Source organism: Leuresthes tenuis, unplaced genomic scaffold (assembly GCF_036924035.1).
Source record: "Leuresthes tenuis unplaced genomic scaffold, fLeuTen1.0.hap1 SCAF_16, whole genome shotgun sequence".
NCBI classification, from domain to species: Eukaryota; Metazoa; Chordata; class Actinopteri; order Atheriniformes; family Atherinopsidae; genus Leuresthes; species Leuresthes tenuis.
In genome coordinates this window covers 3456657-3473823 of record NW_027325370.1, presented here as the reverse complement: position 1 = coordinate 3473823, position 17167 = coordinate 3456657, and the positions used below count along the sequence as shown (strand labels likewise).

At 40.6% G+C, this 17167-nt stretch overlaps 2 protein-coding genes across 2 annotated transcripts; one reads left to right on the top strand and one right to left on the bottom strand.

The window, feature by feature from the left end:
- On the top strand, positions 1-4886 carry LOC140272049 (fibromodulin-like). Its single transcript, XM_072367367.1, has 2 exons — positions 1-889; positions 4683-4886. Exons 1-2 carry the CDS (start codon positions 1-3, stop codon positions 4832-4834), a joined length of 1041 nt encoding a protein of 346 aa, XP_072223468.1. The 3' UTR covers positions 4835-4886.
- Positions 4887-7366: 2480 nt separating this feature from the next.
- csf1b (colony stimulating factor 1b (macrophage)) lies at positions 7367-14430 on the bottom strand. Its single transcript, XM_072367139.1, has 9 exons — positions 14208-14430; positions 12654-12773; positions 12515-12577; positions 12248-12418; positions 11957-12158; positions 11726-11862; positions 7920-7963; positions 7788-7825; positions 7367-7647 (listed from the first exon to the last, which is right to left on the bottom strand). Exons 1-8 carry the CDS (start codon positions 14247-14249, stop codon positions 7789-7791), a joined length of 816 nt encoding a protein of 271 aa, XP_072223240.1. The 5' UTR covers positions 14250-14430; the 3' UTR covers positions 7367-7647; position 7788.
- Between the last annotated feature and the right edge of the window lie 2737 nt (positions 14431-17167).

Below are 17167 nucleotides of genomic sequence, written 5' to 3'. Positions count from 1 at the left end.
ATGCAGACAGAGGTGTTCCTCCTCGTAATGGGAATAGTGGATGTGAGCATCAGCCAGCACCACAGGCCGTTCCGGTGGTTGTCCCATCTTCAGGGGAGGTGGCAGAACGCCCACAGGCAGGCTGACGACGTGGATTGCCCCCTGGAGTGTGACTGCCCCTCAGCCTACCCCACAGCTATGTACTGTCACAGCCGCAATCTTCAGCACGTTCCCTATGTCCCGTCACGTATAAAGTATGTCTACCTGCAGCGGAACCAGATCACAGGCATCAAGGATGGCGTGTTTGACAATGCTACCAACCTTGTCTGGATAGTTTTGTCTCACAACCAGCTCAACTCAGACCAGATCAGCAGCAATGTCTTCGGCAAGCTGACAAACCTGGATCAGCTCTACATGGATCACAACGAACTGACCCGTGTGCCTCAGAATTTGCCCAGGTCAATCACAAACTTGCGGCTTAGTCACAACAAGATCTCCAAAATCCTCCCCAACTCTTTTGAGGGGATGAACAATCTCACCATTCTGCAGCTCCAAGCAAATGTCATAGACAACACAGTCGGTGTCTTTAAGGGACTGAGATCTCTGGCCATGCTGGACTTGAGGCAAAACAAGCTGAAGAAAATTCCTGACAGCCTCCCTGAAAATCTACAGCAGCTCTACTTGGAGTTCAATGGCATAGAGAGTGTGCCTGAGGGATTTTTCACCACATACCCCAGCCTGCAGTTTGTTCGGTTGGCTCACAACATGCTGACTGATAAAGGACTTCCATCCAATGTCTTTAACATCAGCACACTCACTGAGCTTGACCTGTCCTTTAATAAACTGGAGAGGATCCCTGCGGTCAATAGGAACCTGGAGAACCTGTACTTACAAGCCAATAAGATCAAAGGTACGAACACTTCTCTGCCACTTAAAGTAAAAATTTCTTCAGGTTTTTTTCGGCATAAGGTAAAAAAGTTCATATATACATATATTTTTATTATTGAAACCTGCTCAACGGTTACATTTTGATTTATCATTCTGTTAGTTGTCAGATCACAGTGTGTCTAAACTGCCTTTGTCTCCATGCAGAACTGTGAAATTAAGCTAATACAGAAGTTGGCTGGCTGTAAAAGGGAGTCAAACCCCCAAAACCACTGTTAAAATATCTGACATTATAGCAGAAATACACGTACCAACAGCCTGGTAGACTAAGAGTGTCTTAAACTATAGTAGATCTGCAATGATTGGCTAGTTTAATGATCATTTAAAGGTTTATTATAATGTTCCCAAACAAGATAATGCAAATAATTAGTTGATGTAAAAGGAAGGTGGTAATATATACTATATTAAGCGTGATTTTTTTGTTAATGACTACCTGTAGGATCCTAAGTCAATGTGATCCTGCCAGGTGATAAAACTGCTGTCTGCTATCACACTATTACAGCTTTTATTTTGTAAAGACCCTGTGATTAACCTGCATCCTTCTTCTCTTAGTTATTCGACCTGTTAATGCTGCAGAGCATGTAGCTTTTCTTCCAGAATCCAACCCAGACACCTGGAAGTTGTAAAGACAGATGTCTATGTTGTGTCTATTCAACTTTTGCACATTCCCATTTTTATGTTTCTTAGACATTTGGGACATGTGCTGGGACAACACACCTGTGAATGTCAGCGTTACCAGCCAAGGAACAGGTGCTTTGTTAAAAGACAAAAGCTAAAACATACGCATTTGACCTAAAGTTGCTGCAGTTTTTTCACTAAACTTAAAGGGGAACTCCGGTATTTTTAAACCTAGACCTTATTTCTGGCATGAAATATGTTCATCTGCTCACTGAGAACAGTTTGGTGAAAGTCGGCGTCCTTCTGAAGATATTTAGATAACTGGAGATCCATATAACGGAGTGAACGGGGCTTAGAGGATGCAGCCTCTAAATAAGGCATTATCTGTCTTTATTTCACCAATACTTTAAGAAGAATGAATGAATGAACGTGTGCTATAGCTCTGTTAGCTCATAGCTGCTGTTATGTGGCTACTTGCAGCTATAGGAGAGCTAACGGAGGGATTTCTACACAGGCACTCTACTGGGACCACTTCATCCACACGCCCCCCTGCAGCACAGCTTATTCACTCCGTGCTCTGTGACAGTCGGCTAACTTCACACAGAGTTTGCTGCTGATAGTTTTGTGCAACATGGCAGGATATTTATCAGATTTTGACAACGTGGACGACAACTTTGAGTAAGATGGACGTTCTTATCGGAGTGAATGAGTGAGTAGATGAACGTATTTCATGCTAGAAATAAGGTCTAGGTTTAAAAATACCGGAGTTCCCCTTTAAGATTAGGTAAGTGATCTGGAAGATGATGAAGCATCCTTCTGCTACTTTTACAAACAGCCCTCCACTTATGTGCAGAACTTGGCACATATTTCTGGTCTCTAGAAATGTGAAATGGCAACAGGCAACTGGGCTGAGTGGATAAGTGTCGCTGTGCATATAAATATTCATGATTTAAATGTTTTAAACAGTGTGCATTCATTAGAAAATAAGAGCGCGTCCGACCATTCATCCGGTGACAACTGTGGCTCAGCGGGTCGAGTCAATCGCAGCCTGCAGGACAGGCATTGCATTGTTTTTGTGCCCAGTGTAGTTTTCCTTCCACTTACAGCAAAAGGCTTGAAATATTTTCAAGTAGTCAGTTTATGCCACCACATGTCACTACGCCCGACTCAACGGATCAATTATTAGGAGCACAACTGCAATGATTTCCATCTCAGTGTTTGATTCACTTTCAGGAGATGTCATTTTAAAAAGGTGATTGGGGGAAAAAAAGCTTCATTTGAGTCGTTTCCCCCCCTGTTTTTACAGCAATAACAGCTTTTCTTTTAATAAAAAAAGGCTAAAATTACATGAGTCTGAGCCAGTAAACAATGAACTCACAGATGACAGGCCAGTGGCCTCCCAGATAGGATATAAAAACTCTTTTCCCTCCCTAATACAACTACTTCTTCTGCAGAATTACAGCCATGACCAACGCAGCCTGTACTGTCACTCTCTGGTGACGCCACTTTGTCTGGTTTACTTCCTTCACAGGAAAACGTCTTTGGAAATGTGACTTATCCACATATCCTTTTTTGAATCTTTCCAAAAGATTGCTTCAGATTCCCTTCACTAATGAATAAAAACCTGGATTCTGATCCATTACTATCCAGAGAAATAGAAATAGGGTTTACTCTGGCTCCCTCCCACTGTCCAGAAAGGTACATGCATGTTAAGGTTAATTGGTGAGTCTAAACTGACCCTAAGAGTGAGTGTGAGTGTGTATGGATGTGCATGGAAACCCTGTCCAGGATGTGTCCCCCCCCCCCCCTTGCCTATTGGGAGCTATGATAGGCTCCACCCCCCACAACTCTGAATTGGATTAAGCCTGTAAAGAAAATGGATCATCCATCCACATTAAGCCTTCTCTCTGCTATAACATAGCATGTTGCAACAGCCTGTGCTACTATTAATGTGTTTTATTACAATTTCCAGGGCTAGTTTTCCACTCATAGTGACTGTATGATTGTATTTTGAAGTAATTAATCAATCTGAACTGTACTTAGGCTAAAAATGACTCGTAATTAAAGGGGACTTCCCTGAACCTTACGGCTTATACGGTCATACTCAGTCAAATGCACGTAAATAACGCTCATAATAATTCAACAGCGATGATTTTAACACATTAACTTTGAAGGCACAAATTGAAATGGATATTTTGAGCTATCCTGTACTTTTGACAGGCTGTATGGTGGGTAGCCTCAGCTGGGGCCTTTCTGTGTGAAGTTTGCATGTTCTCTACAGTTACTCCGTCTTCCTTTCACTGTCTAAAAACAGGCGTGTTAGGTTAATTGGTGACTCTGGGGTGAGTGTGCATGGTTATTTGTCTCTGTGTGGCCCTGTGATGGACTGGCAGCCTGCCCAATGGCAGCTTAGCTCGGCTTCTGATGCCTCGGGTTGGATTAAGCACGTATAGAAAATGGATGGATGGATAAATGGTTTGTTAAAGAGCAAATTCAGAGAACTTCCTCGCTGTTGCACTTTTCTTTCACAGTCAACACTTGCATAAATCAATCAGGCACAATAGGCCTTGATTACAAGCTGAAGTTAATCATGTAATAGTTCACACATGTGTTTGGGGCTTTTGTACAATTTTTATTTGGAAATTTAAGCCTCCCGCTGATCATAATTTGGTGTGTCAACAAGATAAATTGTTGACCACTAGATGGCAGCAAAAGCTGAATTTTAAGCTGTTTATTAGTTTTTGAAAATATGCCCACCCCCTGAAGCAGGGTTTTTTTTCTTAAACTGTTTTATTAAATCTGATAAAAAATGCTTAAAGAAGCCCAAATAATTCCATAATTTAAAGCAGACACACACACACACACACACTCAGTCAGTCATATGCTTTCCTACTACCAAGAACTCCAGCAAATTAATCTTGACTGAATATAATCAAACAATTTTAAATTGATTTAATAAGTTTACTCTGGTGACCTCAGTTTGGCTGTGTGACCGAAATCTGACCTTAAAGCACAGACATACAATGCCTTGTGGGATTAATCTACGGCCGTGGTCATTTCAGTTCAGATCGCTTTGGTCTGATAGCATTTGTGAGGTGTGTACATGTTTAACCCCTTTTTACGTTTTGTTTCTCTTCCAGAATTCTCCCTGAACAGTTTCTGTGGTACAGTAGACATGACAAACTTCTCCAAGCTGAAAATGCTGCGTTTGGATGCCAATGAGATCAGCGCCGGAGACATTCCTGCCGAAGCTGCCTACTGTTTGCGGCGTATTGCCTTTATTGATGTGTAGCGCTCTCTCTTAGTGTCTCTTAGTGTCTCTTATCCACCTTATACTGCTCACTTCCCACTGCACTAAAACACGGTTGGGATTATTATCTTGTTAAACAGTTGTAAGTAATGCTATCATTATTACAATGAATAAACAATTCCAGTATTAGTCACTGGGAATTACCAACATTATATAATCCCATATCCAGATGGCAGGCATATGAATGACAGAAAGTGATTAAAACAAGATCAGACTGCTGACATCCTTTCATATATCATTTTTTCTGGGGCAAAACAACACTGTTTCCTATATAACTGAGTTGTAGCCAATAGCGATAAGTTCCGCTTGTCATCTCTGGCAAAGTACCAGCTGAATAGATTATGTATTACGTTCAGTTTGGATCTTTGTCTCCACTCTGTGGAAGATGGGGAAACTTCAGGCTGTTGTGATTCGCAGTACTTCTCCGAGAACTTTTTTCGGTTGATTGTTTGGCCCAGTCAGAATATTTATATATATATATATATATATATATATATATATATATATTACTAAAATGTTTTTTCAAGTTGCATAAGACGTGTGTTTGTGTCTCTGAGGAAGCATCACTCTTCAAATGAGTCATTATCCTGCACTGATAATAATCAAATAAATGGCATCGAACCATTTACTTCACTGTCTGCCTGGACACATGAACTGATGTTGAGTTTCTTTAGTCCACCAACAAGAGAACACAGAATGACAACGACGTGCAAAGCAGAGCTGTGAGGAGACGCTGCTCTCTAGAAAGAGCGTTGCAGCCCACCTCAGTTTGCCTAAGATCACGTGCACAAACTGTTGGAAAAACATGTTGCAGACAGACCGTAGCAAAGCAGAACAATTCAGTTAAATGCTCTTTTTTGGAGGATATAGAAAGGCTGCCGTCCAAAAAATAAAAAATGATCCTATCTGTGAAACACGCTGATGGTGGTAACGTAGTTTATCATTGTGCTGCATCTGGAGCGGGACGTCTTCCTGTCACTGAGGATACAATGGATTCTTAATCATGATGGTGAGTTCTAAGAAAATATCCGAACAACTGGCTTTAAACTAAGTCCAAAGAAAAAGTGGGTCATGCAGCACCACAATAAACCCCAGCACACGAAATGTTCTACGGAGGAATAAATTTAGCAGAAGATAATGGGCTGGAATGACCACATCAAAATCCTGACCTTAATCCAGGAGAAATGTGAAGGACACGACGTAAAGATGTAAATCCACCAGCTTCCCAGATATAAAGCTTAAATTATTCCAAGGCTGCAGTTACCAGAGGTGTTTCCTGGTACTGGAAACATTCACATACTTTTTCCTCTAATAGATATGCGGCATAATTTACCAAATTAGGATTATCTACTTCTATAAACTGTCTTTTGGTCATATCCATGCAGAGATATTGAGATTAAAAGGGGTTCACAGGCTCTGGGCACCACTATATCTGCAGGAACAACGTGCTCATTGCAGAGAATTAGGTGTTACCGCCATAAAGAAGCAGTGAATGTCCTTGGAAAGTGTGAGGACTTCACGTTTTTCAGAAGGTGAAAACAAAAGGTAGAAAAAAGGCTGGGAAAGAGAAAAAGGGTGGGACCATTCTAACTCTTAGGCTCTTCACATATATTTATTGTTGAAGACAACTTGCCCTTTCATCTCTGGAGCTATCTCCCCACAGCTGCCTCTAATCCTCTAAAAGGCAGTACATTGAATTAGAGAAATACTTTCCTTGTTTTGTAATGGAGCTCTGTCTTGGGATGAAAAATGGATTACTGCCTCTGTAACAATGGTTAGCACACCGATAAGTGATAAGCCGTGAGATTAAATGTGTTGCAGGCTACACATGGTCCTGCAGGGACAATGGAGTAAGGCTATTTCTTGTTTTTTTCTTCTTAGTCCTCCTCTGCTTCCTACACAAATTCTTCAAAAACAAAAGCGAGGCCAGCACACATGCACTTGATCACATTTTTTTGACAGGATTTACTGATGTGATCCTTTGGGACACATACAAATGTTTCAATTTTGTGGGGAATTGTCCAGTTCCTCTCGAACTCAGACATTATGAAATTTCTGATTATAAAACATTAGGCGGGACCATCACCCAGTAGTGAAAATCCTGACAGCATTACGGACCCTTTTGCCTTTTCTTTCAATATTTGCCTGTTATTTGCCATTACCGTGCAGGGGTGGTTGAATGTCATAGATACATGAGTAAACTGCGGCTGCTATTCCTACCCAATCTGTCATGTGCTTTGTTGTGAATACTTCCCTTGTTGAGCTGCCTCTGTAACGGATGTGTTTCTATCCTATGAGCTGCTCTGCCAGCAGTTCAGGGTGTTCTGCTCTGCATTAAAACTGTAAATAACTTTTAGAAAATGGCCACCTAAACACCGGCAAGGGGTCACATAAAAACACACCATCACTGATGGTTAACTTTTTATTATCAATACAGCGACTGAATAGAGTTACAATAATAAATAACATGCAAATGTTTGCCAAACATTACATTACAAACAGTTGGTTAAGTGGTGGCAAATGATTCAACATACATGACTACTGTAAAAAATAAAACCTTTATTTAGCCAGCTTGAGAAGATATCTGCAATAGATAATGCATAATATACACAGTGCATCTTTCAAAACAAGATCCACCTTCGGTCTCAGTCAAAGCAAAGCTTTTGATTAAATAAGTAAGCTGGATACATCATACAAAGAAGGACGTGACGATTTGTTTGCAAAGGATAAAATGTACAGCTTCCCAAGTGCTCTTTCTGATGTTGCAGCGATGTGTTCTCACAGAAAGTAGGACACTGGAAATACAAAAAGAAAATGATAATGATAAAGATGTATGTGGTTTGCAGTCATATTTTATGGATAAGCATGTGTTTAACACATCTCTATCTGTGCTAACTCCAGATGTGACAGTCGGAAACACTTTGATAGAACTCACTTTACTGTCGCTCCATCTCTATGTCCTGCGGGCCTCCTCTTTAACCCAGATGAGAGAAGTATGCATTAGCATGATTTAAACAAACAGGGAAAGGCCGCTGCCTTTTGGGTCAATTACACAGCACCGTCTTACCTCGAATTTGTGCTTATTCTTGATCCATGATAGTTATGAGTTTTCTGTTTTGGAAAGAGAAGATTTTATTAAAGCAAACCCATCTATGGACACACTAAACCCCCCCAAAAATAATAAACTCAAGTGATGAATGTGACATATTTTGCAAAAATTGGAACACATAGTACACGGATGGATGAGACTGTTAAATGTAATGTTGCAAAAACCTTCTGTAGGTGATTTAGTATTTTTTCCACTGTGAAATCTTTCTTTTTATCAGTACTGGAATGCATTCTTACGGCTTTGAGTCCGTACTACACCACAGGCTCCACGCTTCCCAACTGAGTAAATTGCATTTTTTTTTACAGCCATATCAAATTTACAACGGATGAGCATCTCAGTCCACAGACAAATTTTGCATGGAACGTCTCTGGGAATGTGATGTTTATGTTATTTTGTCTTGCCCCTGTGAACAAAGCAAAGCTACAGCCTTGTTCTCAAGTAGTGGGTGGTGACCCAAGGTGGGTCACAAATCACTTTCAAGAGAATTCCAGCCAAAGTAAATCAATCTCTGGAAGTCAAATATACTCTCGCTGGATATTGAGCTGTAGCAGGAAAACCGTTTGATGGTGATGGCGAATAGAGGTCTTTCGAAAGCTTGTGTGTTACCAAAAAGACCTGAATGTCTGCCTCGTGTCGTGATCTTGATCCAGTTATAAGTTAAGCTCCATATTCAAACTGCCATCCTGCCAAAGAGACGGTCAGATCTGGCATGTGTCGCAGTTTACAAAAAAACTTTTCCATTTTTCAACCAAGCATGCAAAATATTTGACCGTTTGTCTTCCAACACGATACTGAGTTCAACACAGTTTTGACTTGACGGCATTTTTCTATGGCATATTCAATTCAACAATTCCAGAGTGACTATTAGTTACGTTTGCTGATTCAGACTTCCCGGCACAACCATACCGACTGCAGTTTTCACAGGATAGTCACAGAGCTTTGTTTTCTAGTGCTGTCTACTTCCTCTAACCCAAATATTCTCCCAACTTGCAAACACAAGTGATTTTGATAAAAGTCTGCCAGGTATTTCTGTTCTATTCGATCTCCATGTGTTACAGGGATGTTATACTCTGACTTTCTCATGAGGGGGACTGTCCAAATGAACCAGCTCATGACTTATAACAATATTACAGTAAGAGCAACATTCAATTCAATAATAAGTGCTGAATGAAATTATCTCGTTTAGAAGAAATATGAGGTGAAAATATATTCACAGGTGACATTTTCATGGGGATCTCGTCAGTTCTCAGAGCAAGAAAAACACTTATTATTTAGGATTATATACGGTAAGTTACAGGGATACTTTTGAGGCCTTTAAAATGATCCATATTGTTGCACAAATATGATCTAAAAGTAAAATCAGATAATCACACAAGCTCAAACAGTAGAATCCAAGGAAATGACAAAAATATTGAAGAAACTGACTCAATCTTGAGTGCAGAAATCTAGAAAATCGCTGAAAGCAACATAAGATCAGGGTGTCTTGTGCAGCAGTCATGCGTAAGCCCCTCGCCTTTTAAAGGTATGTGTTGTCACTGCATGCAATTAGCTAAACAAGCAGATGAGCAAAACCTCCTGGAAGAGAAGTTAATTCCACCAGCTTTCTCGTGCTGCCTGGCCTGTATACTTGTGCCTAAGACTCAGCCAAAAAGACAATGAAATCATGACACGATGGGAACGTCTTCATCCCCCTTCGTCATTTGAATGAATCAGCTTTTATTTGTGAGTTAATGCTGAGACTCGATGCTGTACAAATACCACAGATCATACTCTATAATGAATGAGGGGAATACGGTTTGTACATTATTTAGGACACGTGCATTTGTCTCCTTCACTGTGAAATGATACAAAACAGAGCATTTAAACTGATGTTTGAACACATTATAATGCATTTAAACCTCATTTATAACTCTGTCCAGGACCATTAAAAATGCTGTAGTGGCTCAGTTGGTTCCTAAAGATTTATCACAACAAGAGATCCCAATTAGGTGACAAAAGCAACCGAATGGGTAATATTAAAAGAGAAATATTTCTCTATAGGAGAATTATCCTTCATTATTTATGTAATCTTAATGCAAGAGCAAACAGTTCTGTTCTGTGTTGACAACAGCTGTTTAAAGGCACTCTTATCAAAGAAAGAAGCCACTTTCTCTGCCTGTGAGAGCTCTAATCCATCTCATTTCAGTGCTATTGCTGCCTGTCTGCTCATTCATTGTTTGTGCTTGTGAATGGCTGCCAGTCTGAAATTCTGCCTGCTTTGGACAAAAATCTTCACACAAAAAGAAGAATACAGCAGACAGACAGACAGATCCACGACTATTTGGTTTCTCTTTTAGTTTTGGGTCATGATTTTGAGCTCCAGCTGCTTATCATTGCTTTTCTCTGGCTTGTAACCTGGCAGCAGGAAAAGGATGTACCCACTGTTTGGTTGGACCCAGCTGCCAACATGTTCCCTGGAGCACCAGCCTGACCAGATCTCACCTCACTCTCCTAATGCTTCTGAAGAAGGCAACTGAACTTCTTTAGGTCTTGAAAACATTTCATCTGTCATTTAAGCTGCTTTCTTAGTTCTAACTAAGATATTCAGTTCTAGCCTTTTGTCAAAACTGGCAGAGATGCATGTGAGGTGAGCTCTGGTGCTCAGAAGGCGTCATTCTGGAGAGTTAACAGGTGACAAGGTCCTTATAAAACTATATGGTCACGATTAGGAATCAAACTACTTTTGAAGAAAACATCAAACTAGCATTTTGGATGCTAACATAACCTTAACCCCCTAAAAAAACACAGTTTCACTGCATTGAACTCCAAGAGGTCCTGGCTAAAGTGACATATATGATGCCATCAGAGTGAAAACACTTCTGTTTCATCCTGCTATTTAGCTTAGTAGGCTTGTGAATGGCTCCAACAGTCTGACTTTATGACTTTGTGTTGCCTCTGGGTTACTACTACTACTTTTTCTGTGTATTGTGAGCACGATTCTGCAGGCACTGCAGTTTGATACTGAACAGAACATGCAGCACAATTAAAGAAGGCCTTGGGAGTTCTCCCTCTGTGCTTGTCTGAATCTCTGGCCTGAGGATCAATGCTCCCTAATATACAACATATCTCAAGCATAGGCAAAGCACAACTTTCTCCACAAGGACAGATCATTTGATAGCTTGGCACCAAATGCTGAACTGTAATTCAAAATGTCTAAATTTCAGTTAATTTTTCACAACATTTTTTCATTTAACCTGTCATTGCGATCAAAATATCTGGTGTTTTTGATTGAGATAAAACTGCTTGTATGTGGTCTGTTTTGTAAAAAATTTGATTGAGTTTGATCACTCGTGCATATTGTTAAGCTCATGAATTTAGCTTTTTGAATAAGGTGAGATGTGGATAGTGGGCCTCAGGCAGATCAAAAGCAATTAATGTTAATTTCAAAATGCCATATGAAAAAAAATGCTTTATTTATCCCAAAGGGAACTTATATAAGAGTCCACTGGTCACATAACTTTAGAAATGTAATACAACAATAAATGCACATATGCATTTGCAGATGTTGTGCAAGTGTTTCCTACAAAACAGATACTTCTGCCAAGCATCTGTACGCCTAACCTTCACCTTGTTTTGTTATTATCAGTGAAAAAGGGCTGCTGCTGCTGCAAGGAGAGCCCCAGAAGCAGAGCCAGGCTGCCCAAGGCCAACTTTTTTCATAATATGATTGTTATCCAAGGCTAAACTTTATTAGCACACTTTGCAAAATGCACACGAGCGAGTACCTTGTAAATGACGAGACAGTAGAGCGTAAGAATGACCAACAGTCCTCCGCAGATGGATGTAATGATGAAGCCAAGCTTGTACAGGTCTGTGATTGGTTTTCTCTGATAGGCCTTTACTGAATCCCTGTCATTACTGTCTGTAAAAAAAAGGAATACATGATCTGTGATTACAGCAGCTCAGGACATCTGCGCTACTCATCACAGAACATTCCAACAGATTGAGTTTCCCACCTGTTAAATACTCTGTGGTTGACTCTGTGGATGGCTCTGTGGTGGAGCCGAAGGTTTCTGTGTATTCATGCTGGCATTTCCAGTCAACTGGTGAGTCACTGGTAGTGACAAGCTCCCAATAAACAGTCAACACCTCTGAAGCTTTCTGCAGCGCTTCTGAAGGAGACCCTCTGTGGAGCATCTCAAAACTTTCAGGCTTATCCTGTCGCAGATTCAGACAAACATGAGATTGATTTTCCCTCCACATGTTCTGATTTTACGGTTTAGAAAGATGTTACCCGCACCACTCACCTCGATCTCTTCATTAATCTGAGGCACACATTTCTGTGAGTAAATGTTGAGGATGAGTGCTCTTAAGGACTGCACATAGCCATCGTTCACTGAACCCCGATTATACTTGAAGTGGGTGGTGAGCAGCTCCAGGATCCAGGGTAAAGCAGCTTTCACAAAGCAATATTTGCTCTGTTGAAAAGCACAAAGTGAGAAGCAGGAAAAGCACTTTGACGGAAGTTTTGCTTTTCAGATGGGAACGTTCCAATTAGGCAAAGGTCACCCTACCAAACTTCTCCGCTCTACGAATGTGTAGGTTATCGAGCATCCACTTCTCAACTGGTTGTCCATCTGTAGAGACAACAACGGCAGAATTTCAGCACGGGGGAAAGCCATCCGATCGGTCCAAGGTTGTTTCAACACCTACCAATTGCCTGACAGTTAGCAGGTGCTCCCTAGTGATTGAGTGTCTGCATGGACCAGGGACCTCAGCCATTGTCAGGCGGAAGCTCAGGAACATAAGCACACACAGACACTTTACCTGCAACTGACACAAGCGAACATTATCTCTATGCCAACCAGAGAAGGTTAAAAGAATAATCTTAACTGAATCAGACTCACAAGCACAATATATGAGTAGGTGATACATGTCAAATAACAATAAGCAACAAAAAGCACTTAAAAATCAACTCGTCTATCAAAAACTCCACAACAAATTTAAACAGGCATTACGGTGCCTCTTCAGTTCAGAGTCCCCAGGAGAGGGAAAGGGAACAGCACCGTTTTACAGATTCATTTCCCCCCCAAAAAAAGGAAGAAAAGTTCACATCAACCATCAATGGAATTTCTACACAGTTGTCACCAATTTCCACCCGAACATCCGTGCATCCGTGAAAAACAATAAGCAGATTATAGTTTCACCACTGCACCTAATTGTGTGAAACAACTTAACGAGGACATGGTTTTTTAAATCAAGCTTGGTCAAAGGGCACGTTGTTTGGCTGCTCCATCACCAGCGGTTGATGTTTTAATTAAGTTTGACCTAAAAGGCTCCTTCGGCGGAGGTTTCAGACGAGCTTTATCCCTGGTCGTATAGTGCCCTCTGCCACTGAAGCTCGGCCAAAGGAGGGAACAAGCAAACTCCTTCTTTAGCTCACGATGCCTGCTACGAAGCACCTTTTGGCAACTGTAAAAGTAAAATGGGCTCCAGATGGACTTAAACTCAGGGTTAAAACATGGTGACAAGCACATGTTCTTTACTCTACAAGAAAAGCACTTGAAGGTATTTTTTTGATTATCACCCACATGATGCATTTGGTCTGTTTGTTCTGTGAAGCTTAAGCGGTGAACAGTCATGACAGACTCAAATGAAACACCAAACTGAAACAAGACAGTATCATTTGTTTTCTGTTAAACTTCTGACATGTGTTGGGAAACAAAAGTCAGAACTTTCAGATTTGTTAATGGAAACATTATCCTCAGTTTTTGTTGCCTGTTACTCATTTACATCTAAGCTGCACACACACTAATTGCTTTTGTGAATTACATGTCACAAAAACCTCATGCAAATCCATGAATGATGATCATTTGATGCCATTTGAATTTTGTCGAGAAAGCAAAGATGAAACAAGGGTGTGTGTAATTTGAAACAGAGCTGTGAAAAGAGTCATTCCCAAAGAACAAGATGCTACACGGGAGCAAAAAAGCATCATGCTATTACTCGGAGCCCATTTAATTACTGATTATAACACATAATTTGATTAATATAATCTAATAAAACGATTGAGGTAACTAAGTATGTGGCAAATGCAGGAGCACATGATGCAAATATCACATGATCTGTTTTCTCCATGCTTTCTTTAAGGTTTGCATTTAGGTCAGCAAACTGCACATGTGGACGAACGGGCTCTAATTTTCCCCAGCTTCACACTGAGTGTGTTTTATTTGCCATTCCTGTGATTATAACAAAGCTCTCACCTACCTTTACTTTGCTCTGACTCAGGGTTGACACAAAGATGGTCATCTGGTACGTGTTTGACTTGGGAAAACACCAGACTCCTCTGTCACACACATTGAAGCAAAAAGATCCTTTTAATATATCCACTTCCACTCCACAGAAAGGAATTTGTTGTTAAGTAAATCTGACACTTCGTCATGTGGCGCTGTTCTTCAAAGCATTACTTGATGTGCTCCTCCTCCCTTGAGTGAGTTCAAACTGAGACTAACTGTTTCAGCTGTCAGAGAGCCCTTTTAAAGACCTCCCACCTCTGCAAGTTTGACAAGATGCACCAATCCGGTCTCTGTAGATGTGTGATGTCTAACAGTTTTTTGGGGTTACACACCGCTTGCCTTCACATGGAATTATTCCAGAAATCTTCCTAAAAATGGACTGAAGACTCAGTTTGGCACCTTCAGGTGGACGTTAACATCTGTTTTATTTGTTTTTTAACTCAATAATAATGAAGAAGAGAGTTTTTAATCATACTTTAGTTAAGAAAAGACTTTAAAAAGGATCAAAACCTGCCGAAAACACACCAAGCATAATTTAAACCTCTGACAGTGGAACATTTGTTTTGTTGCTGATGTGTTCAGCACCTGTTTCAGATAAACCTTTTAGTACCATTTATTCTGGCTTTTCTGTGTTCACCCATCACATTTTTATGGCTTAGAAAGCTCAACTCCTGATGTCACATCTGGGCTCGTCCAGTTTCTTCCACAGCTCAGTGCAATCTATCTTTCAGCAGTTTGCTTTATTTGGGCTTATAAATCTACCTTAATGTTTTCATTCAGTCATTCCCCACAGCAAACTGAAACTGAAACTGAAACCTCCTAATCTTTCCTAAATATTTTACATACGGTTCAGGTTTTAAAACCCTTTGAAATTGGTGTAATGACACAATAAAAAGCTTCACAGATGATCTTTTCTTCAACCCCGATATTCAACCATATCTAAGAACACATTATCATGTGATGTCATGGGAAAGCAGACAAATTGCTGTGATATTAACAATACTTTTCCATGTGGGGGGGAAACACCTTTGATGAGGCTGGGCGAGTAAATTGTTGTGATGATGCAACACAAACTTTGCAATTACTCGATAAAGGCTCAAAAAATATACACTGTGTACATTTTCCTGACATTTTCCCCCTTTCTATGTATTTTGAAACATTCAAACTCAACAATTTATGTCAATTCCAATCTTGATAATGTACCTTTAACAAGAAAGCTAACAATTTCTGCATGAAAAATGAAAGGACAATGAAAAACATTGTGTGGAATGGGTCTGAACCTTTAATCTTCAGCATGGGGGTTGGCAGACAAATGCCTCCGTTTGACCTTCCTTTCTCCCTATAAGAATTTGTAGGCAAATATAAATTTTTGGAGGCTGACATCAGTATGTAGCAAGAGCCGAATGCAGATGTTGTGAGGAATGTAGTGACTTGTCAAACGTCTAGTTTGAACATCCATCTGATTAAAAGTTATCATTGACAAATGATATACTGCGTCCCCATAAGAAAAGGTAACAGTTATAAAGTTATACATGCTTAGAGGTTATCAGTTACGTCACATGGACAGATTTAACTCTTAAGTATCAAATGTGTTTGATGTTATCAACGTGGCCCCAATCAGTTTCCATGTAGTCCGGGAGGTTTATTACTGGACATGTGAACCCATCACATTAACAGATAATCTGATAACAGCTGGAGTCCTGAACAAGAATCCTCCTCTTGACATGAGGTGGGGGGGGTGACCTGGCAATAAATTTTATAATTTGTACAGCCTGAGCCTGACATAACAGGTTTTGTAGGAGCCATACCTTTGCTCCCTTATAAATGTTGTCTACATTCCAGTAGGAACTCTTTTAAGCATAGTTTTGTAGGAGATGATCGTATTTTCCATCATTGTCAGCTGCTGATCCTTTTTCTGTCTGCTGAAGACTGCTGTGAGGTCTGTTACAACATCTTTATGGAAGAAAATCTGCAAAAAACATCAATAAAAGTAAAAATATTAACATTGTGTGTGAAACACTGGATCATATTTTGGCTAGAATTCTTGTGAAGAATTGAATTATGATCCTTTCTCTCTCTTCTGGTCCTCTTTCCCCTTTTTGGTTGGTGTTTAGATGCAGACTCGATGCCTTCCGACACGCTCCACCTGCAAGCCGTATCCAATCAACTCTGCTACTTTTAGTGGCCTCTTGCTCCCACATTCTGCAAAATTGTACAGACTCAGTTTCCCTCGTATTTCCGCCTGGTTAACTGTTATAGACGCTTAAATAAAAGCTATAGCACCTCATAAACTTCAGGAGGTCCAGACCACTCGAGGCTGTGTGCAGGTACCCCGGACTGTGGCTGCAGAGCAAGCTGGACTGGACCTGTAACACCGACCACCTGTACAGGAAGGGACAGAGCAGGCTGTGCTTTCTGAGGAGGCTGCAGCCCTTTAACATCTGCAGGAAACACCCTCTGAACACCGTCTTCAGCGAACAGAGGAGCCTGTTTGGTGACAGACTGCCATCTGTCTGGGTATCAGGAGGTAGAGGATGGAAAGGAGCACTCGGATTTCTTCATTTTGTCTCTTAATTTTATTGTTGTCTGTCTTGTATACTTTTTATTCTAATTTTGCTGTTTTTCTGTGACGGGCTGCTGGATTCTGCAGGAACCTCCCAGAGGGATCAATAAATCTGAATCTAAATCTAAATCTAAAGACCCAGGTAATGTAATCCTGTAAATCATCTGTATAATAGACTCTATCCATCTACAGGTCCTTCAATGAGTGCACTTACTTGGCATCCTGTAACCCCAAACTTCTTCTTCCCCTTCCAGCCTGATTCTGGTCCCATGGTTCTTGGCTACATTATTTGTTGGTCCACTTTATTCCACTATTCGTCGGCTGAAGAAACTAAAGGCCCCGGTTCAGTTCCCATGTCTGGAGGGATT

Bases quoted from the DNA above. Each gene is read 5' to 3' on its own strand.
- LOC140272049 (XM_072367367.1), top strand. From the start codon at position 1: ATGCAGACAGAGGTGTTCCTCCTCGTAATGGGAATAGTGGATGTGAGC. The intron at 890-4,682 runs GTACGAACACTT...TTTCTCTTCCAG, and splicing joins ACAAGCCAATAAGATCAAAG to AATTCTCCCTGAACAGTTTC.
- csf1b (XM_072367139.1), bottom strand. From the start codon at position 14,249: ATGACCATCTTTGTGTCAACCCTGAGTCAGAGCAAAGTAAAG. The intron at 12,419-12,514 runs GTAGGGTGACCT...GCTTTTCAACAG, and splicing joins TCGTAGAGCGGAGAAGTTTG to AGCAAATATTGCTTTGTGAA. The intron at 12,159-12,247 runs GTGAGTGGTGCG...AATCTGCGACAG, and splicing joins AGATTAATGAAGAGATCGAG to GATAAGCCTGAAAGTTTTGA.